The sequence below is a fragment of the Miscanthus floridulus genome, unplaced genomic scaffold (assembly GCF_019320115.1).
Source record: "Miscanthus floridulus cultivar M001 unplaced genomic scaffold, ASM1932011v1 fs_365_1_2, whole genome shotgun sequence".
In the NCBI taxonomy this organism is placed as follows: Eukaryota; Viridiplantae; Streptophyta; class Magnoliopsida; order Poales; family Poaceae; genus Miscanthus; species Miscanthus floridulus.
This window is the reverse complement of record NW_027096646.1, coordinates 35,327-60,000: the sequence shown is the minus strand read 5'-3', so window position 1 is coordinate 60,000 and position 24,674 is coordinate 35,327. Positions and strand designations below refer to the sequence as shown.

General features: G+C 46.5%; 1 protein-coding gene across 1 annotated transcript; it reads left to right on the top strand.

The window, feature by feature from the left end:
- Positions 1-7,712: 7,712 nt before the first annotated feature.
- On the top strand, positions 7,713-18,115 carry LOC136531498 (dual specificity protein kinase YAK1 homolog). Its single transcript, XM_066524142.1, has 18 exons — positions 7,713-8,397; positions 9,323-9,522; positions 10,346-10,499; positions 10,590-10,699; positions 10,791-10,860; positions 10,936-11,018; positions 11,096-11,177; positions 11,269-11,309; positions 11,481-11,603; positions 11,776-11,920; positions 12,018-12,126; positions 12,755-12,843; positions 13,019-13,093; positions 14,363-14,437; positions 14,521-15,317; positions 15,394-15,549; positions 16,294-16,553; positions 17,798-18,115. The coding sequence occupies exons 1-18, from the start codon at positions 8,221-8,223 to the stop codon at positions 17,872-17,874; spliced, it is 2,823 nt and encodes a 940-aa protein (XP_066380239.1). The 5' UTR covers positions 7,713-8,220; the 3' UTR covers positions 17,875-18,115.
- The last annotated feature ends 6,559 nt before the right edge of the window (positions 18,116-24,674 follow it).

Here is a 24,674-nt window from a genome sequence, read left to right as displayed (position 1 = left end):
TCTGTTGGAAGGTAGGGCATGGAGCAACGGAACACCACCCGATGGCTTTGCTGACCCTGTCACAAAGCAAGGAGATTGGATTCCGTTCAAACATCCCCGTTAGCGAGCTCATCAAGCACGTCACTTGAGCCGTCGAAGCAAGTGACGTCGTCTCAACCCCTCCAGTTACGAAAACTGCGGACGAGGCGACAGAAACAAAATGAACCAACCCTTGACCAAATCCCCACCATGTGCGGGGGGCTTAGGGAAGGCCAGGCCAGCAATGAGACCAAACACACGGTCATGGAATGATCGCTAAAATCCTAAGTAAGGGGTATGTGCGCATACAAAAGTAAGTTCGCTACCCTCGCTTCAGTCTCCAGTAACATCTGGCCCCAACGACCGCAAGGGGTCGGATCTCACTCGAGGGCTGATAAAGGTATACATACCTCCTTTTTTTGAAACAGTCATTGCGTCAGACCTCTTCCTCGCGTTAACATTAGAGGCAAGGTTTGTGGGAACAGATAAATGAGCATGCCTGGTAAGACTGCAAAAAATCCATGCCCCGACATCTATGGTAACTTTGCTCACTAGCATAATAAAAATTTCCCGCTTATACACCTCGAGCCCTATGGTCTTAACGAATGGAAGGGTCAGATTGCATAAAACCCTTTTTCTCGAATGCAAATGGGGAGAAAGTAAAGTTCAGACAAACAAAACAAAATTATGAAATGAAATTACGAATATGTTTTCAGACACAAAAGTACTGACACTTGTCCACAGATTATAGATAAATGTTTATCAGACTCATTCGACTAACTACTTCCTCAGGGGGAGAACTATGTCTTTCAGCCTATTCGCTAGGTTCCGCATAATAGGAGTCACCGCCCTCTCAATCTCATCCAGCTCAGAGTTTGCGTAGCCAGGCGTGAAGCCAAGGCTCATTGCCTCCAAGTTGATTTCTTGATCATAATGAGAGTGGGCAACAGCAAAGGCTTGGGTGATCCCAGTGTGAAAGGCGTTCTCCTCAAGCTAGCGCACCCGCGCCGTAATATCTACGACATGGGCCACAAGTGAGCCAGTTTCCTCTGGCCACGCCACCCCTAGGTCTTCAAAAACCACCCCGATGGCAGCGTGCAAGAGATCGTGCTCATCACTCTCGTCATGAAGAATCCCCTGCACCTCAGCAAGCTCCATGCCCAGCCCAGCAGACATGCTCTCGGCCTCCAGCATTCGGGTCACCACGGCTCTAAGATTAGCCCGAAGGGAGCTGACCCCCTGACGCAACTCATCGCGCTCTTGGATGGCCTGGTCGCGCTCCTCGTGGGACATGCCATGCTCCGAGCGAAGTCTTTCTACAGTCTGGCATAGCTCATCTCGCTCCGTGCGTAGCCGTGCAATCAACTCGGCATCCAGATTCGCCCTCTGCTGTAGGGCAGTGGACCTGTCCTTGGCTTGTAGCTTGAGATCCTGCTCCATCTCCAGCTTAGCCAGGAGGTCGACGGCCCGCTGGTAGGTCTCGGCATCCTTCTGGAGCAGCTCATCCTACTCCTTTCGGACCCTGGTGGCCGCCTCCTCATCCTGCTGCACCCTCGCTGACAGATCCTGGAACATCCCATGGATCTCCTCCGCGTCTCGACGCGCCTCGGCTTCCCGTTGTTGGGCGGCAGCAAGCTAGGCGCTCACATCTCTGCGCAGTCAGGCCTCCTTGGTGAGGCGGTCCCATTCCACCTTCTGCTCGTGGAGGAACCGGGATTTCTCCTAGCTACGAGCAATGAGGGACTGGAAAAGAAGACCAGTGTCAAAAATAAAAAAAAATACATGAAGAAAGAAGAAAGCGAGAGGGAAGATCAAGCGGATACCCGGCCATTAGGAACGATGACATCATGCAGGACACCTCTAGCCTAGTTCAGGACATCCATCATCACCGAGATCCCTTCATCAAGACTCCCCCGCTCTATGCTCTCGGTAGCATCGTCGAGCGAGAAGAGAATCGATGTTGGGTCTTGGGGATCCAACCACTGGAGCAGCGACTCACCCCACTCGGGTGAGCGACTGCCCCCGATACCAGGGCCGAGGGCAACCCCCGCTGGTCCTCTCCGCCACCGCCATGACGCCCGAGGACCCTTCGGCCGTGTCCTCCTCCGTCTGTCCCGGCTCAGACTCCGTCACCTGGGCCGCCGATGGCATGGATCGTGCCGCTTCCTCAGACACCACCATGGCTGTGTCCGGTTGCGCCTAGCTTGTCACAGTCATGGTTACCTACGCTTGTGACGCCGGGGCCTCAACTTGTGGTGCCACGCCCACCACAAAGGGTGCCACAAGCGCGGGCGGCAGCTTCGTCCGCTCTGACATAGGCAGTGGAGTCACCTCTGCCGTTGTTTGCTCGGTGACCCCTGAGGGCACTCCGTCAGCCCCGGTGCCTACTTGACCCACCGAGGGCAAGGGCACCACCATAGGCGGTGCCTGACCGGCCGATGAGGCCACAACATCGACGCCGCTCCTGCCCGAAATAGGAGCGACGTCGGGCGACGGCGTCTGTCCCGCCTAAAGAGCAACACTCTTCTTGGGCGCCAGCGCTAAAGAACGGTCCCGTCTTAAGACTCTGCAAGAGTTAGAAGGCATAAGGTCACATAGAAAAATAGGATAACAGGAAAAATAGAGGAATCGATGACTTACGCTGGCACTGTTGGGTGGTAGGAACGTTTTGGGGATGAACCCCTAGATTCCTGCTCCAATTCATCTAGACGAGACCGTTTTGAGCCTGCCCCTGCTCCCGGGCAGGGGGGCTCGTCTCCCTTGCCTCTGAGGGTGCGGCGGCAGAGCCACCCCTCTCTGTCGGCACCTCGGGCACGGCGGTAGATCCGCCTACCCCTATCAGCTTGTGGGGCGCGGCAGTGGAGCCGTCCCCCTCCATCGGCACCCCGAGCGTGGCGGCAGATCCGCCCACTCCCATCGGTCCTGAGGACAGGCCGATGGTTTGGCCCATCTCCGTCAGCCTCATGGACTCACTTCCCCCCACATAGAACGGGAAGGGTCCCGACGTGGACAAGTGGGTGCCTATCAGTGTATCCTCGCCCTCCAGGACATCCCACTCCACATCGACAACTACCTCGTCAAACTCCTCCTCGTCGTCATCGTCATCATCACTATCTGTCTCCTCTCCTCGCTCCCATGATTGCTGCTTCTATAGCATCTTCTTCCTCTTGAGCTCCTTCGTCTTCCTATCCCACTTGGCCACGGTGCGATTCACTATCGCCATGAGACGATCTTTCGGTAGCGGAGCCAGGCTATCCGCGAAGACGAGTCTCTTTGGCTAGTCCCGCTATCCCGAGGTCAGCATCAAGGGCCTAGGATTTCAAGTAAAAAGAAGGCATGGGGAAAGAGACTTACGAAATTGATGAACCCCGGTTCTAGCCGCATTGGGGGATACCCCGGCACCGAATACACAAAATCAAGGACAATGCTGGTGTTGTCCTTCAAAGGCTCCATCGGCTCCTTAATGTGCTGCGCACTTCGGTGGGGGGAGCGCTTCGTCGACAAGTGCCGTCCCTTCGAGCGATGCCCCGGGCACCATTAGGTATAGGGGAAGCACGTGGCTCATCAGCGGCGCCACCCTCAGTGTATGGTAGGCGCTGATGATCCTCGATCCCTTCACGCCCCTCTCCTTTAGAATTTGGAGGGCGGCAAGGTGGTCCTTGATCTTCTTTTTATCTTTGTCCGGGACACCCCACTTCCATGACCCTAGGACCTCTTCGATGATGCGGCCGGAGAACGCTGGCAAGGGGGCGGCAATGTCATCCTTGATGTAAAACCAATGCGAATGCCACCCCTTATTGGAGGTCGACAGACGCATCAACGGGTATTCATTCACCCGGTTGTTACGGAGATGAATGTCGGCGCATCCCACCGACATGCTCAGCTCTTGCTTCCCAACCCTCTTCATCAGAAGGTTGACAGAGAAGAGATACTATCACAGGTCGAAGTGGGGACTAATCCCCAAGAACCCCTCACACAGGACGACGAACGCCGCAATGTGCTGGACCTCATTGGGAGTAAGGTGCTGCAATGCCACCTTGTAGTAATCCAATAGCCCCCGAAGGAACTTGTGGGCAGGTATGGCGAATCCCCGCTTGTGGAAGTGAGCGAAGGATACGACATATCCTTCGAGTAGCGATGGCTCGTCCTCATTACTAGGCAGCCGCCACTCCTCGACGGCGGTCAGTGGGCAAAGGAGGCCACGGCGAACGAGGCCCTCCAAGCGCTGAGGGGTGATGTCGGATCTGCACCATGACTCCATTGAACGATTGGGAGGGGGGGGTGGATGCGAGCTTGATGACGGCAGCGATGCGGACGTGAGCTTGACGGTTGTAGATGCGAAGGCAAGGAAGTAAAGTATGGAACCCTAGGGGCGAACCCCTTGGTTTTATAGGGGCGACGGATGCGAGAAGAGCAGCCACCCGCCTAGGTCTCCGAGCCTGCCACGATACACCACCATGTCATATCACGGGATATGCGCCCGCGATCCCTATCCTTTCCCACCAAAATTGCACCGGATGTTTTGCCTTCCCGAGCAGACCAGGACTCTTTTCCCAAAGAAGGGATATGGGTCAAAAAGCATTTCTCTGGCCCACCAGGGCCTAGGAGTTCGAGGGCTAGCCCAATAGTTTCGACAGCCAGCCCAACGAGGGATAGGCCCGCGAGCGGTCAGAACTCAGGCGCGCGAGCCTCAAGGGAACTTCGATCTGCAATTGTGTCCCAACCGTACTGACCCTAAATGAATCCCCACAAATGGGATACCAGAGTTTCTTTTAAGCTATCTAGTTGTCAAAACACCAAATCTCATAGTCATACCCGCGTAGGGTCCGAAATACCCCCCGGGCGATTCTATCTGAATCACCCGGGGCTTAGGGGCTACACCCTATGGGGGCTGCACCCTCTGGTGAATCGAAACACCCACCCGAGCGATTCTATCCGAATCACCATGGGGCTCGGGGCTACTGTCGGGGACCTAGTACCGAGGTACCCAATGAGGTGGAGCTAATAACCATCTAATGTTGACGCTTCTGGTTAGATAAGAATGCTAGTACACTTCTTGCCCGAATGACGGAAGATTGGTTCCGCCTCGCCCAACCCCCGAGGGCTAGACTCCAACTCACCCGACATCCGAGGGCAAGCCCCGCCTCACCCGATGGCTGAGGGAAGGCTCCGCCTCACCCAACGGCTGAGGGCAGGCCCTGCCTCCCCCAACGGCTGAGGACAGGCTCCGCCTCGCCCAACGTTCGAGGGCAGGCCTCGCCTCGCTCGACGGCCGAGGGATGGCTCCACCTCACCCGAAGGCTAAAGGCTGGCTCTACCTCGCCCGATGTCTGAAGGCAGGCTCCGCTTGGCACGACGGCTAAGGGCTGGCTCCACCTTGCCCGACGGCTGAGGGCTGCCTCCGCCTCGCCCGATGACTGCGCCCTACTCCTTCATAATGACAAGCATGGGGTAAGACAAGACATTCGAGTCAACCGTAGTACCGAGAACCACGCCCTGCACGCCTGCAGGAAGGTACTGTCAGGATATGATGGGACGGGCGCTTTAGGCCCTTCTAGGCATGACAGAGCCCAAACAGTGTTGTAGGCGCCGACTTTTGTCTTACAGTGTTGTGGGCGCCGTTATCAGCCCTCGGACGCGGATCCGGACATAAGCATACGACAACCACTACAATCTAAGAAGGAACTCACATCATCAATAGTAACGGACGTATAGTCACTTTCCTGTCAGCTCCCCATAGAGTCACGGCTCGGCGCCCTGACACACCGCACCGTCCCCCGGGGGAGGAGGGGACGTGACTACTCGCTGAAACGAGGCCAGAGCCCGGCCCTGTCAGGATTAGTGAACGTGCTATTCCTGGCATGGTCTGCCATGTCAGCAAGGCAGGCTCAAGGGAAAAGGAAGACCCGGCGTCTTCGAATGACTCTCTCTATCTCTGTTTTTTTCTCTTTCTCCCATATATAACCCCTACACCCCTTGGTCTATAAAAGGGAGGGCAGGACACCCCACTAGAGGGACGGATCAATTCCACACACAACACGCGCCCGCGCGGTAACCGAGCTCTTGGCATCCTTTCGATCTTTCCATCAGAGACTTGGGACTTGTCCCTCTCTCGACCGTTTGTACCCCCTACTATGAACCTTTTTCGGTACTAATAACATGAGCAACAGCAAACTGGACGTAGGGATATTCTGCTCGAACTAGTATAAACCTTGTGTTCTTTAGTACACCATCCGAGCCTAACGCGCAACAAATATAAATTCACTGGTTGGTGTTTGTTTGAAACACCGACAACCATCGTCGAGGAGCGCCGCGCAGGTCTCCCGCAAGCATGGCTTCACCATGCCGGGCTGCCATCGTCCGGTCCTCACTGCCTTTTCTGCTTTCCCCCGCGAGTTGTGGCGACGTGATGAATTGTGCTTGATCCGGTTAACAATTGTGTGATCTTCAAATGCTTTTATTTTTTGTGGATATAATGCATTCTTGCTTTGGAGCTCATCATCCTGCTTCACGCATAGGAGTTCTAAAGCGACATTGCCTTGCGCCGAAGTCCGCTACTGCAGCACGGCGTGAGAGGCCTGCGGCAGCGCAGAGCCCTACGACGACGTCCTGAGGCCGCAGTGCTGCAGCAGCGTGGGGTGAGTGACCTGCAGCTGCCTGGACCGTGGAGGTCTGCGGTGACTCGGGCAGTAGCGGCGTGGAGGCGTGTGGCAACTCGTCCCCGGCGGCGCGGCGGTAGGAATAAGTGGGCCGAGTGGGAGATAAAGAAAGACACTAGGGGCAGGGGCGGTCATTTGACATGGGGTTACTGACTCAGATCCGCGATGGCGTGAGGTGCTGGCGTGCCACGTGAGTAAAAGTGGCAATTTCGTATTGCTTTTCTCTCTTTGCTGCTAAAAACGTAGCACCAATTCTAAAGGTGCTATATCAGGAGTCGCCATCCGTTATAATGGTAAAAAGTTAAATATACCTAATTTTGACAATGACATACCAATAGTATCGCATATACCATCCCATACATACTGTGTGTTTTGATGGGTACTCCCTCCATCCCAAATTGTAAGTCATTCCAAGAATCTTGGAGAGTCAAACTTTTTTAAGTTTAACTAAAATTATAGAGAGAAACACAAAGATTGATGACATCAAATAGGTATAATATGAAAATATAACTAATGAAGAATTTAATGATACTTACTTGGTATGATAAATATTATTATTTTGTTATATAAATTTGGTCAAACTTGAAAAACTTTGACTCTCCAAGATTCTTGGAATGACTTACAATTTGGGATGGAGGGAGTAGTATGTATCCGCAAATACGTATCCACAAACCGCCTGTTTATCTATATTGTGAGCGTTTCAAGAATTATACTCATGTTTTTTGCCCTAAATAAAAGCTATTGATAGACAAAGGGAACCATTTATGATAAAAGCCTTCAGTGATTCTCCGTAGACCATAGATCTACCTGATCCGATGGTCACGTTGTGTCGCTGGCATTCCATTTGCCTAGGACGCCATGACAGCCGTGTTTAGCGTGAACGTGGCACGTGAGCCGTTGATATCAAGGGCCGTTGGCCGTTGCTACGGGAAGAATATTATTCACCACTAATAGAAAAATTAATATGCTAGTTAATATCTCGATTAATCAAGCCGCGTATATATACCCGCCGGAAGCGAAGCCGCGGAAAAAACACTGACAGAAAGAAATAGAGAGGGGACGCTGACGCAGACGGGGAAGGGGAAGAAGAGGGAGAGGGAACTGGGACTTGCCGCCCCCGCCTCCGCCAAATTCCCCACTCCTCCGCCACCGCCACCACCCACCCCTCGCTGCGCTCCGCCTACCGAATCCGGCGTCGCCAAGCAACCCCACTCCTCGTGCCGTTCCCAGAACCCTACCCGACCAATCCGCCCGATTCCCAGCTGCCGGCTCTGCGTCGGGAGCGCCGGAGCAGGGGAGGGGCGGAGGATCGGATCGGCAGCCGCAGGAGCATTGAGCGATGGCTGCCGTGTAGGATGCAGCTAGACTCCGCCGGCCGCCGCCTAGCTGCTGCTGCTGTTGCTGAAGTTCCGATGCTTCGGCCACCGCGATCCTAATAGGAGCGGAGGGTGGACTACCGGTGGAGTGGGCCGGGCGGCTGGTTGATCTCCGTGAGCTCCAGCGCCTGCGCACTGGGAGGTGGTGAGGTGCTTGCCGGAGGCGTATGGAGGAACTTGGGAGGGAGGGGGACTCCCCCGGGCCGCCGTGGGCGCTGAGCGAGTCCTCAGCTTTCCGGGCGTTCGCTGCGGCGGTGGGGGAGCGGGCGGAGGCGTCGCCTTCAGGCCCAGGCAATGGGGATTCCACCCACTCAAGCAACCTCCGCGCCGTCAGGAAGAGACCTGTACGTTTCCTGCACCTCCCCCTCTCTTGCGGTTACCCAGAGATGCTTGCTTCCTGCTGCCGTTGTACGGCCTCGATTTGCTGAGTTCTCAATTAGATTAAGCAATTCGCAAACGTTGATGCAATTGGGACGTAGTTTCGTGCTGGGCTGCTCGTAGTAAATCAAAAGCTTATAAACTCTTACGACTTCGACTATTCAAATCATCATCGATGCTGCTCCTGCTGCTATTTCTCTTGTTCTTGTTGCTTGCACGCATAGTTCAAGCAACTATGGTTGGACCAGGTGGTATAGTGTTTTCACTCAAATTGTAATTTGACTCTTAATCCCGTTAAGTGCAAACTTCATGCCTCCTAACCATATATTTTGTATGCATCTTATACAAATTTCGTTTGCACCATTGTATTATAAGTAGTACAGAGTATTTACTAGCTTCATGTTTTTTACTCTCTGTTCTAGTATTGTTGTCACTACCACTAGCGCAGCAGAACATGTTCTGAAGGGCGGGCCTGGTGCAAGCGGTAGAGTCTTACCGCCTGTGACCGGAAGGTCTCAGGTTCGAGTCGCGGTCTCCTCGCATTGCACAGGCGAGGGTAAGGCTTGCCACTGACACCCTTCCCCAGACCCCGCACAGAGCGGGAGCTCTCTGCACTGGGTGCGCCCTTTTTTTATAAGTGATATGGAGACAACTTGCATCATGCAAGGATCCTTGTTATTGTTAAGTCAAAAGAATCTTTCTTTAGGTTGTTATGTGTTTAAATTATACAGACCTGATTAGAGGACACAATGCTGTAAGGACATCCTTCAAGATGAGTGGGTTTGATGCAGCCCATTTTGTCACAGTCGTTCTTGTGTATAATATGCACCTCTTGTGCATGTCTCCGATGAGTGATTGTCTACTCTAAACTACATTTGTTTATTCTTGCAGTTTGTTGCAAGATTAACCACAGACATCATCCAAACTTTTGAAAAATGCAATCCTGAGTTCAAGTACTCAGAGTCACTAAACCCCAAGCGCTTTCTCACCAATCCTGCAGTTCCTGTTCACAACGATGGTCTTGACAATGCAAATTCTGATCTCATATTGTATGTCAACCTGGAACTGGTTAATAAAAAGTCAAGCCGGAGGTTAGTTTTCTTGTCTTTACTGTTTATAAAGTACCAAATTCTTCCATTTCACAATATAAAGCCATTTGCTCAGCAGTTTTCATTTCACAATATAACTACTACTACTACTTTAATGATGTGTGAGAGATTAGGTGGTTGTACTATACCATATAATGGATGCACGTGTGTTCACTGGCCATCAAGTTTCCCTTAAACTTAATGCCTCCTTATTGTATTTGTTGGGGTTATGGACTAATGTTTTGAAAGAGTGTAATATTCTGGAATTCTGTGTTCATTTTTTATAAGTAAAATTTGCTTGGGTGAAGTTGATTTTCATATATATTTGAGATCTGTTTAGACAAGCCTTGATGAACCCAGTTGTTTAGTATAGTTGGGCTTTCACAATGTTTAGAATCTTCTTCATGGGGCTTATATGATGAAGCTTCACTGCTCCACTACTATTTGACATTTTACATTTCAGAAGAGTTCAGGATTTTGAAACTACTCGTTGTATTTGTTGGGGTTATGGACTTATGTTTTGAAAGGAGTGAGCATTATCTATTTTTTCTGGTAATTTTGTGTACATTTTTTACAAGATGAAATTTGCATTGGGTGAAGTTGATTTTCATATAATATTTGATAACAATTGGACAAGCCTTGATGGACCCAGATGTTTTGTATAGTTGGACTTTCACAATGTTTGACTTCTTTTGATGTGTGGGGCTTATACGATGAACCTTTACTGCTCCACTACTATTTGACATTTTACATTTCAGAGTTCAGGATTTTAAAACTATGGACATCATTAAAATAGGCCAAACTTATTTTGGTATTCGTGAATTAGGTATGTTGTCCAAGAAATGCTTGGCCAAGGTACCTTTGGACAGGTTGCGAAATGCTGGGATGCAGAAACTAACAATTATGTTGCGGTGAAAGTTATAAAGAACCAGCCTGCCTTTTACCAGCAGGCTATCATGGAGGTCTCTTTATTAAGATTGGTATGGTACTCTACGTTGCAAGTTAGTATTTACTTTTACTGGATGATTGCAAAAATATGAATCACACTGTGACTATAATATCACCTGCAGTTAAATGAGAAATTTGATCCTGATGATCAACACCACATTGTCCGGATGCTGGATTTTTTCCTCTGCCAAAACCATTTGTGTATAGCCTTTGAAATGCTCGGTAACAACCTGTAAGATAACTTTCATTTAACTTATCTTCATCAATCTAACTATCTGCACTAGATTTCATTCATGTGGTGAGATAAACCTACATTTTTGTAGGTATGAGCTGTTGAAAAGGAATAGTTTAAGAGGTTTGCAAATGAAATATGTTCGAACTTTCTCAAGACAGGTGTGTTGTCATTTTAATATGTTGACTGGATGTCTAATGTATCTGTTACAATATGTGATGTGTATATTCTTTCAGATATTGGATGCCTTGATTATCATGAAAGATGCTGGCATTATTCATTGTGATCTAAAACCAGAAAACATCCTTATAGCTTCAACGTGAGTTAATTCGTCTCAATGTCATTGTTGGCGTTCATCAATCCTGTAGCCTGATGACTAAGTGGTGATTTTTGCAGTGTAAAAACAGCAGCTGGAGTGAAAGTAATTGATTTTGGATCAGCGTGCATGGAGGGTAAAACCATTTATTCATATATTCAGGTTTTGTTTGAACCCACTCAGCAGTCTGAATTTTATGCTATAGTAGTATTTTATCGATTTCAAGTCAAGCTTCTACTGTTTCCTTTTTCAGAGCCGTTATTACAGGTCTCCAGAAGTACTTCTTGGTTATCCGTATCCTGTGTGTCATCTCTACAATCAGATGCATTATCTATAGACTATAGTTACACAAGCATCTCATAATGCATAAATCGTTTTGCTTTTGTTAGTCTATGTTGAAGCCTCATTATGATTTGTGGCTTTGTGAATTTTAACTTGTCAACTTGTGCGCTTAACAAATGCCAGATATACTACTGCCATCGATATGTGGTCATTTGGCTGCATCGTTGCTGAGCTGTATATAGGGCTGCCTTTATTTCCTGGTGCATCAGAATATGATGTTCTTTGCCGTATGATTGAGATTATTGGGTTAGTGTTTCCTACTGAAAAATTAACCCCTTGGTTTTAAGTTCCATTTGGTTATTTTTGTGTGTGAATCACCTATACTGGATTAGGTGGTAACTGTTTGGGCTCTTTCACTTTAATTAAGAAAACTCGAACTCCATAAAAATCTGCTTTCTCAAAATTCAATTATAAACAGTGGGCAACCACCAGATGATCTGCTACGTGAGGCTAAAAACACTGGGAAATTTTTTAAGCATGTTGGAAGTGTCTTTCCTAGTAGTGAGGCTCGGAATGGCGCTAGCAGTGCATACAGAATTTTAAGTGAAGATGAGATCGAAGCAGTAAGTTTAATGGTTTTCTTGAAGTTGTCCTTATGGTTTTGTCACTACCATGCCTTATTCATTACCATCTATAACCTGGTTGCATCCTTGAACACAGAGGGACTCCAAGAAGCCGAAGGTAGGGAGATGGTATTTCCCTCGTGGAAGGCTTGACAGACTGATATATACATACCCTTGGAAGAATTTGAGTGAGGAAAACTTGCCAGGTTAATACTGGAATCCTTGCTTTAGTGTTGTATATGTTCCCAGAGATTAGTGTTTCTTCGTCACTATTTTTTGGTCCACCCAATGTTTATTTCAATAAGCATCTCTCTTGCACAATAAAGATTCCATATTGAATTAATCTAATGGCACTTCCATTTTTTTAGTTTGTAACAACTCACAGGGGATGATGACATAGAGGTCTCTCAACCTTCAAAATTTATATGATACTGTAGCATAACTATTTTCTTCAATCGCAGAGCTGGTATTTATATTTATCAGTGACGTCTGCACTAATGCGGATTAGACGATGAGTCTGCAGCTCAGTGAACTACACACTAGTTAGGACCTAACTCCAGCTGCATGTCTCATCCAGATTGTGTGCTTCAGTTGAACATGCTTCATGAACTGGACAAATTACATGGACTTATAATACTTGCATGTACTGGAGTTATGTAGCACATTTGATGCTTTATTAATGGGCCACTTGCATTCATTGCAATGATGAGTGCAAATTTCTTGAATGAAAAGTGCCGTACCCATTTTTTTTTTAAAGCAACAAACTAATCATAGTTTTCGTTACAAAGTTGAAAGTACCACTATATATTCTCACTTCTTGCAAATTCTGTTCAGAGACAGAAAAGGCTGATTACTTGGCATTGGTTGATTTCTTGAGAGGACTTGTTGAGTTTGATCCTAATAAGAGATGGTCCCCGCTGCAGGTATTTGCCAATGACACCAGTACATTTTCGTTTTTGTGTATAATATTGTCTTTGTAAAATGGAAAATATTTCAATCCTGATGCCTCTAAACTTTATATTACTTGGTTTCTATGGAACTAATTTGTATCTCGAATAATCGTTGGATGCTCTTCACAAATGCTAAAACCTATTTCAGGCCTCATATCATCCATTCATCACTGGTGAAGCCTTCACTGGTCCTTATGAGCCTGTCCAGGAGACCCCACGAATTGTAAGTACAGTCTTAATCCAGAGTCCAGAGTGCTTGCTGCATGAATTTTCTCACATCCTACTCCCTCCGTATCGGTAATTGAGGTCGTTTTACGGGGTGACATCGTTTGCACAATTGAAGTCATTTTAGGTCTTTTAACCAGGTTTTGGACGCGACTGCCCCTGGACTCTTCGTTTCCTATCGCGCTCATTCATTCACGGGAGCAATAAAATCGTGCCCTTTTAGTTGCGGTCCCCTGCGCTCCCCCTTCCTTACTTGCTCGCTCCATGCATGGTCCATCCGCGACAACGCCGGCGGCATCGCGGAGATGGCCGGCATGCTCCCTCCTCATCAAGTATTGGCCAAGCAGTCACACAAAACCATTATCTTAGGAATGTTGAACCTAAGTTCATTATTCTAGTAAGAACATAAGAACACCATTTCTCATCTTCTGGTGGCAAGTTCAAATTCAAACCAGCAAACACTTCATTGTCATCTAGTAGAGTGGCACAAGAACATGTACACTTAGACTTCAAATAATGGATGCATGCATCAGGAACCCAGTGTTGCTAGTCGGTAGATGCACGGCAATGTTCCAACGGAGGCGTTTAAATAGAACAAGCAAGTAGTAACCCAAACGTCAGATCAAATGAGCGCCAAAAGAAGAAAAAATCGAGCGGTAGTGAACAGATCGATCCTAAATTTGCGCCATGCGAGCGCCAAAGGGGGAAAAAATCCATTTATGCACGCCATGCAAGCGCCGAAGGGGAAAAATCACAGTGCCACACAAAAGCCGGGGGGGGGGGGGGGGGGGGGCGGAGAATATGCGCGCCATGCAAAATTCACGCATCAAGCAAAAATACCGCGTCGGGTGCCTCGCCGCGCTAACCGCTCCAGCTGTGAATGTTTGTTGCATGAGAGATACCCGCAACCCTATTTAATAAAGGCAAAAGGGCATACCCAGTGCAGAGAGCTCCCGCTCTGTGCGGGGTCTGGGGAAGGGTGTCAGTGGCAAGCCTTACCCTCGCTTGTGCAATGCGAGGAGACCGCGACTCGAACCCGGGACCTTCCGGTCACAGGCGGTAAGACTCTACCGCTTGCACCAGGCTTGCCCTTCCTTGGTATGTTAAATCCTGTCCAAAACTACCTGAATTACCAGTACGGAGGGAGTACTTGTTTTGAGATAAAGTAGATTGCTAGTAGCGGATATGCTCCAAAAAAGCATGGGAGATAAGTTAGTAAGTATCTAGTTTGTAAGTCAAACATCTTATGTCTTTTTTTGTGCTGTAGCCTGTTGGTCGTGCTGCAGTAGTTGACCACAATCCAGGAGGAGGTCACTTGCTGGGTGCTGGTCTTTCTCCTCAGGTTGCAAGTGTTTTCTCTCATGCTTCTGTTTTGTTGATAAGTTGTAAGATATTCCTGTAACATCTTATTATGGCATTTTTTAGGTTGGAAGCATTAACAGATGCCTACGATTTAACAATGCTTTGCAACCAAATATGCCTTTTTCATATGGAAGCAGCTGTGGCAGTTTTGGTAGCCATGGTAGCTTTAATGATAATGCTGGCTTCAGCTATGGAAGCTATGATTTTAACAGTGTCAACATATATAATTCGCCGATGGATCCTTCTGGGTTTAATTTACGTTCACAACTTGGAGGATCGTTTCTCGGATCTAGTCCGGATATTCGACGAAGACCTCATCTCTCACATGGTGGTGGCATTCGGTTAAGTCCTGGTGGTCCAGGGCATATGTCTCTTGGGGCCAGTCCATCACAATTTACACCGCCAAATTCCCAGATGCAAATCCCAACAGGTCCTAATGGAAAGTATGGTGCCTCTCCTTCAAGAGGTGGACATGGCTCCTCGTTGGGAAAGGTTGCTGCTGTAGGCCAATACAATAGGAGGAGGAATCAGGGTTATCCACCTATGCCAGTGCCACCACATGAACACACATCTCAACTGATCCAGGGACACCAAGGAGATGGTGTCAGTACTGCTCGCTTCGATGCATATGGCCGAGGAAATTCTACGTACCTACACAATGCACTCCCTAATTCTAGTCATTATAGCTGGAGATCTCAAAGGGGATTTGGCAGTGGTTTACCTTTGGACCCTTCTTCTAGTCATGGTTCTTTTCCACCCACCAATTACAATGGCTTTCCTTTACACTCCGATGCGTCAGCAGATACATTGCCCTCCACCTCATCAGTACCAGATCCAGCCGATTGGGATCCCAACTATAGGTAATGGTGCATTTTAAAGTTATTTATTTGAATGTATCCTACAACTTAAAGGTTCCTTTGCTATTATAATGTGCAGTGATGAGTCGCTCCTGCAAGAGGATCATTCATTGTCAGCTGGGTTAAGTGGTCTTCACCTGAGAGATGCAAGTGGACAAACAAACAGATCTAGCAGATTGGCACCTATCCAAAGTCATGATACTTTAAGTTCAAACCCTTCGCCTTTGAATCAAAGGTATCATAGTAATTTCTTGATGTGATTATTAGATGTGCTCAGGCATGTGTAGCAGAAGTTACCCCTCTTTTGAAAGCTTCTGATCAACAACCAGCAGGCAAAGGGGCCTGTAGCCTTGTGATTGCAGTGACCTTAGTAGCACCCTAGGTCCTAGGTTCGAATCCCTATGGGAACGAATTACAGGCTGGGTAAAAAAGGTCACTCACTGGTTCCCCTGGTCGGCATGGATGAACCGAGCTGTGGTGGGCGGGCCCTCGTGTAAGGGGCTGATAGTGGGTTGGGCCTCAAAGCACGGGTTAATGTATGAGGAGGCCCAGCTTTCATGACCTTTCTTGGCCAGGCTCCGGTTGAGCTCTTAGTGAAATACCATGGGGGTGGTCTTTCCCCCACCGGCCAAGTTTTTTTTTATCGACAACCAGCAGGGATGCATTAGTGTCATTTTATTTTGCATTATTCATTGATCAAGTATGCACTTATATAGTTTGTTCGCATCTTTAGGGAAAAAAAAACACAACTCAAAGTTACCGCCTGTTGGTTTCTATTGCATCATACCTTGCACCGTTGCATGCCTTTGAGGAACTACCATCATTGAAAATGATGTTTCACATGAAAGTAGTATTGTTTTTCCCACTTCTCATTTAAGTTGCCTGAATTTGTTCAAAGGATCTAGATGCACATTACCATTGTATTTAAGGCAGTTCAAGTGGAGTTGCTGCTTTACTAGTATACATGTTTTTGCTGCAGAGGTGGGCACCTATTTCATGCATCATCCCTGGGAGAGAGTACACATACTCCAGGTCATGTCACATTGGATGGTTACAAACATGCAAATTATTCTCAGCAAAGTTTCCCAAGCTATCGTGGACAACCATTTCAGCAGTACAACAACATAACTTCCAGTTACATCCGTCCGACGAGGGCTCATCACAATGGTCAACCTGTCTGGACTAATTATAGCCTGACAGAACCTCCACCCACTACCATGGGTGACGGAATGCCCTGGGGTATTTTTCATGCTTTCATACTTAGGATTATCTTATCTTTGTGGTTGGTATAGCCATGTACTTCGCATAGTTATTATATTTCCTTCTGCTTGCAGCTCTCTTTTTCACCTTTGATCTTAGGCAAGGCATGCTTCAGAAATTTAATTGGCATTATCTTGTTGTAGTCACATCTTAACCAGTTTTGCATTATTGCAATACCTTCACATCTTAACCAGTTTTGCATTATTGCAATACCTTGTAGCTTTTACTTTTAATATTCAGAGGAACGGATGAAGGGCGGGCCTAGTGCAAGCGGTAGAGTCTTACCGCCTGTGACCGGAAGGTCTCGGGTTCGAGTCGCGGTCTCCTCGCATTGCACAGGCGAGGGTAAGGCTTGCCACTGACACCCTTCCCCAGACCCCGCACAGAGCGGGAGCTCTCTGCACTGGGTACGCCCTTTTTTTTTATTCAGAGGAACGGATGTTGCAGTTTTAGTTGAATCACTACAAAAATAAAAATAAAAAAATCATAGTATGTTCGATCCTACCGTTGTCCTGCTTTTCTATGCACGTGGGACCGGTTCAAAAGTTGTTACTACCTTTGGACCTCAATATCTGACGTCTGACAACTTTTTGGCAGTCAAATTAGCTCCATCCTCCAGTCGGGAATGTCAAATTTTCCTGACCGGAGGGGGTATTGTTAAATGACAACTGTGACAGTGCATGCAATATTAACTTATACTCACTACATTTCAAATTGTAAGTCGTTGCGGCTTTTCTAAATACGTAGTTTTTATTACGTATTTGGACATAATGTATATCTAGATGCGTAGTAAAAACTATGTACCTAAAAAAGCAAGAACGACTTATAATTTGGAATAGAGGGAGTATGGAGTATGTTAATCGTAGCTTGCTATGCAAATACATTTTCAAGAAACACGTTATATTGTTATATCTTATTCTGCACCTAACTCTTGTCATCCCTATCTTATTCCTATTGTGTATTTATTACTTCCTCTATTCCAAATTATAAGTCGTTCAATTTTTTAGATATACATAGTAAAAGCTACACTATCTAGACATAGACATAGTGTATATCTAGATGCGTAGTAAAAACTATATACCTATAAAAGCCAATGACTTGTAATTTGGAATTGAGGGTGTATTATTTATGTGTTCCAGTTGGCTTTTATTTAAAACTTTAGTAAGTCTTCTCTACATGTCATTCAAGCATAATACTGATGCAAATAAGTCCTTGCTGTGTAGGAGGGAGAGCTGGCCATTCGTTTGCAGCGAGCGGACTGCCACCTACCGTTAGGAAGGATTTTGGAAGGATCTTTTAGTCCTGAATCTGGAGGAATGCGGAATGCCACCAAATTGATGGCATCAGTTGTTTGCATTTGCAATTCCGGGTTGGATTATTTGCAGGGGTGGTTACTGGTTTTGCAATTTGTTGTGTTCCTCCGATGTCTCTCCTAGGATGTTCGATTCAAATGATTATATGGTATGGGATATAATTATAGTGTTCGTTCTTTGCTATACCTGCACGATCCAGTAGAAAGAAGTCAGTTATGCTTCTTGGTACGAATCTTGCTAGTTCGAGGCTTGGGACAATTTTTCTGTCTCGGTTATTGTCTTCTTTTCGCTTTTCTATTTTTTGACACAGAGGGTTCAGAGCTAAGTTCCTGAACCTAAACATGGCTAAGACTGAAGTGAAAGCCACGTGGTCGTGGTGATATGTTTTCTTTTTCGTGAGGCTAGAGGGGGCGACTCAGTTTTTATGCTTTTTCGTTGTTTTGCTACAGCTGGTTTTCTAAGGCGTCTGTGTTCAATATGTTAGAATCTAATATCTCTAGTTATATGCAGCCGTCCTTGAATCTTAAAAAGAATATTGCGACTATGAAACAAGCGTGCACCGTATTATTAATAATAATGTTGTAGAAAACTCTACATGATAGATGTTACACCAACCATGATAGATATTAGAATTTGGCGAAGCTAACGTTAAATTCTATAGGCAAACTTAAAATGAAATTGCTAATGCCTGGACGTCCGGTCCGGGCATAGTCTCTGGACTAGGGATGAAAACGGATCGGATACGGATGAATATCACTGATATTATTGTGACAGAACCGCCCAATTTATATAAGATCAAGTACGGCTGTCCCCGCTTAACACGTTGACACACACATACTCTCACTTATATAAACCCGGTAGTCCGCCGAGTGTCACGTAGGACCTCGGTAAATCAACATCACAACCAAGATCGCGTGATTAAGCAAATACACATCACATACACAGAGTTGCAGCGGAAATAATATTACAAATGAGTTCACAAATAATAGTACATGTTTGGGTTTCAAAAACCGATTAGTGAAACAACATTTGCTTTCAAGGAATTACATTAATATAAGTTCCAAATATATATTGCTAGCATAAGTGACATCCTCAGATAAAAGCATATAGATGCGAAATAATATAGAGTCACCGAGCCCACCGGCGGTTAGCCACCATCTTCAGCAGGCCAAGAACTGCACCTGCAACATGGTGGGATAAACCCTGAGTACTCGAATGTACTCAGCTAGACTTACCCGTCATAAACCAGAAATAAAATCGACTCCAAGGATTATGCAAGGCTTTATAAGTGGAGGTAGCTTGACAACATTTTGCATAAAAAACGATTAACTCAATTATACAATTATACTTCGGTCATCAAGTTAATTATATCTATCATTCTAGATTAGCAACTATCCTGTGCCAAACATGTGGTATATCATTTTAAGAGCATACAATAGTAATCATAGCAGGTGTAGTAATTCCATATTTATCCGAACCATCAACTTCCATAATATAATTACTACGATGTTGGAGCTAGCCAAGTTTCTCACTATCCGGGAGAGACGGCGATTCGAATCGATTTCAACCAGCTGGGAATTTATTCCTAACACAAACCCAGGTCTACCAGCCACGGTAGCCTTAGGTCACCTTTGGTACAACTCAGGTACACATTTCGCGGGTCCGTACCGCGCCGCACAATCTGGAACACCAGATGCCAGGATGCTCAGGCCAAGCCTGCCCTTGGGCTCAGTCTGATCGTTCCCCGGAAGGAGCGCACAACAGAACGATTCCCGGCCTGAGTTGAATTACTCGGCTTCGCGGTCGGAACGAGTTATCCGGCCAGCTAAGTGAGAGGCATGCGTTCAATCTTGTCAGAAGTTCCAACAACGGTACGGTCCTTGATCGACACAGACGGGGATAGATCCACACCCAAGACCTCCATGCCTTGTTGCTTTTCTATCGACATCCCGCCCGGTCTCCATTTACATTAACCATGGTTCTTTTCCACGATAACCATTATAACCAAACGTGCTCCGGTATCCACCTATATCTCGCAGGTGACAGGAAATCACCCGACTTCTACCGGTCTAAGCATGGCTAAGCATATATTCGATCCTGGACCTATACCGGTTAAAGGTGTAATATCTGGACAAGGAATGTACATGCATCAAGTGGTTTCATTCAACTCTTATAACCTAATGCATCAATCATAAATACGTAAGTAAACATTTGTAAAATACTGGGAGACTTATAATGCTCCGGGGCTTGCCTGGGATCCGACACGAATCAGTCAAGTTAGCTTGCTCCGTCTTGACGACGTCTCCACTCTAGGCATGCACTCCAGGTCCTTCCATCCTCGGGATGGATCCACCAACACCATCTTCGGGTCTGGCTCCAACATCTCATCCTTCACGTGGTGCATCTAGCGTACCTAGATGAGATGCAAGATGCAAGTGCATGAATATGAAGAATAGTACCATGAGACGCATCACAAATAGCAAGCAAGACAAGCATCGTTTACACTAAACACACTTAAGTACTTTGCGATGCTTAACTTAACATCACACAATCTATCATGCTAAGATAACAAAGAATATTATACATGGCACATAAGTCTCACAAGATCTCAGGTGTATCTAACTTAATTACCAAGGACGTGAACCACACCTAGCAACATGTAAAGCAAGTCAAGGTGAAGCAACAACTATAACCGGAATATGCCAATTTCTGGACTTGCAAACAGCAGCTTCATAAATCAATCATATCTGGAGTTACACAAATCCAAATGACTTGAAAGAAGACATTCTGGAAATCTTATGAAATTGTCAACAATTCATATTTAAACCTATAAGCATGATTCCAAAGTTAACAAGGTTAACAGGCACATTTATCAAGGCTGGTCCAGAAATTCCAGAAAGCTACAATTTCTGAAGACTAACTTAGAACAGTCATAACTCACAAACTACTTGGTCACATGCCATCAAAATTTAACACAAGCTAGTTAGGTGAGTTACCTACAATTTTCTTATTATCATCTTAAGATGATTCTTCATATAACAAGGTCAATTAATCCAATGAATGCATCTCTGTCTAAAACATGGACAGAAAATGACATGCCACTTTAAACAGCTATAAGTTGAGTTCCACATGTCCAATAAATATGGTTCTGGAATTTTTGGAAAGCTTAACAAATTGTGAACAACTTTGCTATAAACATCTAGAACTAATTCTGCTACTAACAAGGTCACACATGGCACACAAAGCAACCCTGTCTGGGTTTGGGCAGAAACTGCCACAGTACTTTAAACAACTATAGCTAAACACATACTTAACCAAAAATTGTGCTCTTTAGCTTTTTGAAAAGCTTATGAAAATTACTACAACTCATTTATTATCAACAAGGCATGATTCATAACTTAACTGAGCCAAACAATGCATACATGCAGAACTGTCCAGAATAGAAGCAAAGCAGCATATGTCATTTGTTATTTTTCATATCTTTAAATTGATCAAGCCTAAAATCCTGAAATTTTTACCACACATCAAACATCACATGAGTAGCATGCCACAAAAATTTCACTTCATTTGGAGCCCTAGATCTACAGTTATGAAAAAAGACAAATACCACTAGCATTACAAACCTAGCTGCATAAATATATTTTTACAGCTAAAACTTTAAACTAAAACATGAAATATTATAGATCTACTGCATAGAAAATTTCACAAGGATTCCAAAAAGTCCTCATTTGCTATTTTACGAATTTCCTATAATTTATTATGATTTTCGAAACTTTCAGCCGATTTAAAACAAATAGGTCCCTAGGAGCACTATTCATATGAGTCTATAACATTGCAGATAGGACCCTCCGTTTCTCCTAATTGTTGTGCGAAGCCCTCCACGTGAATCAAAGCAGAGGAGGCCGTCGAAGCTCGCGGCTCCGGCCGTTGGGGGCCATGCCGGCGTCGGGGAAGTAGCGGTGGAGCACCAGGGAGCCGACGCGCACGCGTGGGGCTGCTCATCCCGGCCCGAGGCGGCCTGTGTTGGCCCGGCCACGTGCATGTGTGGCGCACGGTGGTGCAGCTCCGGCGGCGGCGGTGCTATGGCGACTGCGATGGCCGTGGTCAACGACGGCGGCCGTGGAGTGGCGAGTAGGACCAGGGGGGCCGTGCGCACCTGTGCATGGCTTCAGCATGGAGTGGTGGAGCGCAGAGGCGAGGGAGCACAGCGGCGCTGCAAGCTTGGCGGCAGCGGCGAACTGAGCAGGCGACACCGGCAGCCAGAGGCTCTACGTGAGGTGGGGAAGGAGGAGGAAGGAGAGGGGAACCAGCGGCATGGCAGGGTGGTGGTTGGAGGCTCGAGAGAGAGCGAGCGCGTCGCGGCCATGGGAGCATAGCTCGGCGGCCATGGCTGTGCACGCTCCATCGACAAAGAACAGAGAGGGAGTGGGGAGGCAAGTGAGGGCGTCAGGGCAGCTCGGCATCTTCAGGTCACGAGCGTGGGCGAGGTGGCGGTCATGCGAACAAGCACGAGGCCACGCGGCGCGCGCGTCCAGGGCTGGTCGGCCACGGCGGGATGCCGATTCAATTTCAAAGTCTGAAGCCAAGGATTGAAATACCACCTCAAACATACAACTGAAACTCTAACTTTCTCATTCAATAACTCCCGATCCGGTGGTCCAGTGATCAAGCAGCAAGAGGCAAAGTTGTACATCTTTGCGAGGTGAACAATATTGCTTTAAGGATCAAGAGCTAATTCGGACGGTATTGGAAGATACGGAGCTCCAAAGGAGGGCACCCCAAAACTGAATTCTGCAGTTCATTTTCAGACCGACTGAAACTGCATTTTCAACGATCCATAACTCCAAATCTGTTCGTCCTTTGCCACAATTTCAGTAATACAAGATGTAGAGATACATGGGAACTACAACTTTGTCAACATGAGTTAGAGCTAGATCGACCTAGATTGGGAGTTACATTGTTCCAAAGTATGAACCCCGAAACTGTAAAACAGCTTAACACTTAGCAAAATTTGCTAAGTCTAAAACAGCCCCAATTCTGCCATGTGGGCCACTTTTGAGGGTGTTCTGATCATTTTCATGAGATGACCATAAAACAACTTTTGTTCCTTAGCAAGTTTACTACAACTTTGCTTAAGGGTGCTCCTCCATGCAAACACTCCAAGCTGCACTTTTTAAATAGTCAAACAAAACTAGTTCTAGGGTCAACATGAGTCAACTAGGGCTTAGAAACCTAATTTGGACTAATGACCTTTATGAACATTGTTCCTAATGACATTATAAATGTAGCTAGGGTGTTTTGGTGGGTCACCACATTCATTTGCATGTGATGCAATTGCTCTAGCTTCTCAAATCAATTTAAACATGCATTTGCAACACATGGAATGTTAACTCGAAACAAGCGAAACAATCCGTTGAAACACTGGACCCTAGTACATGGGACATGTACAACCCCTCTAGGGTACTAGGCATAACACACAGACACCACAGAAGGTACAAACATACATGAGCAGTAAAGAACACCGTGTTGCAACATGGAAACATAGAATGATGCACATGTGGTAATGATATGAATGTGCTTATGTGATGCAATGCAGATGCACCAATGTAAGGCAAACACCAGGGGTGTTACAGCCCTCCCCCCTTAAAGGAATCGCGTCCCGAGATTCGGTGCGAAAGACTTTTAAGGGAAGAGAAACTTGTCATCCAGTTCCCAACATCAGTGATAGCATTAGGCGACTTAACTTTGGAGTATCAGAGAGGCTAATTTGGTCACGACACTTTCTGATACTTGCTCTTCGTCATAAGCTATTGTCTGAAGAATTTCCTTTGTTGGCGTCCATAAAGCATCGTTACATTGGAAGGAATCCAAGATAGCACTGTCCTGCGTACTTCGTCCATGATGTACGAAGAGTGATACAAGCGTCGACTAAATACTTGTAACATCTACTCCCCTAGTGGATATAACATAGACAGATGGACTTTGCACTAGATCGCAGTCGGTTGACGTATATTCCTTACAATGGGGTTATATTGGCTCCTAAGGTCTGAAAAGCAGCTCTCTACTCAAGTGGCTTGAGCACAACTTCTCGTAAAGGATGTGATCATAGACTGGGTAAACATCCTTTGAGGGTATGAGAAGCTAGTTAACCAATATCCAAGTTGGTTGAAGCGGTGCAATCACTCATATGTCAACTGATGGAAAGCTACATAATGTTCCATGTGTGCAGTGCTCTTTCTGGTAACAACACTGTGTTAACTGAGTCTGTTGAGTGAGTGGTAAATGTAATAGCTGACTCAGTCAGCTCAACGTTCCCGATGATCATTCCTTAGGGAGCCTTTGGATCCAAGTTGCAACAGTAATCTGGGTTGAATCTGAGGCAACCTATTGGGTAGAAACACATATAAGGTACCAAAGGCATGTCAGCATTGGAGAACCATTGACGCAGAAGGATGTTAGCGAGGCTTGGAGGGCAACACAAGTTGCAAGTAATCACAAAACTAGGGGCTAGTTTACTACCAAACAGGTTAAGTACAATTTGCCTTCGTGGTGCAGTTGCACAGCAAGTTGGGTTTACTTGCATCGTATCAAAACCAGCTTTCTTAAACTATATTTGACGTCGAGGCTTCCATTCTTCGGCCAATCAATATCTCAAAAAAAAAACCATAATCCAAAAATCTATGGTTTGACACCTTTCCAATTACTTTCGAATTGCAAGGGCACAATTTGACTTCTAGAACACCTTGACTGCTCACGCATTGCTGATCTAAGAGGGCAAAAGCAAAGC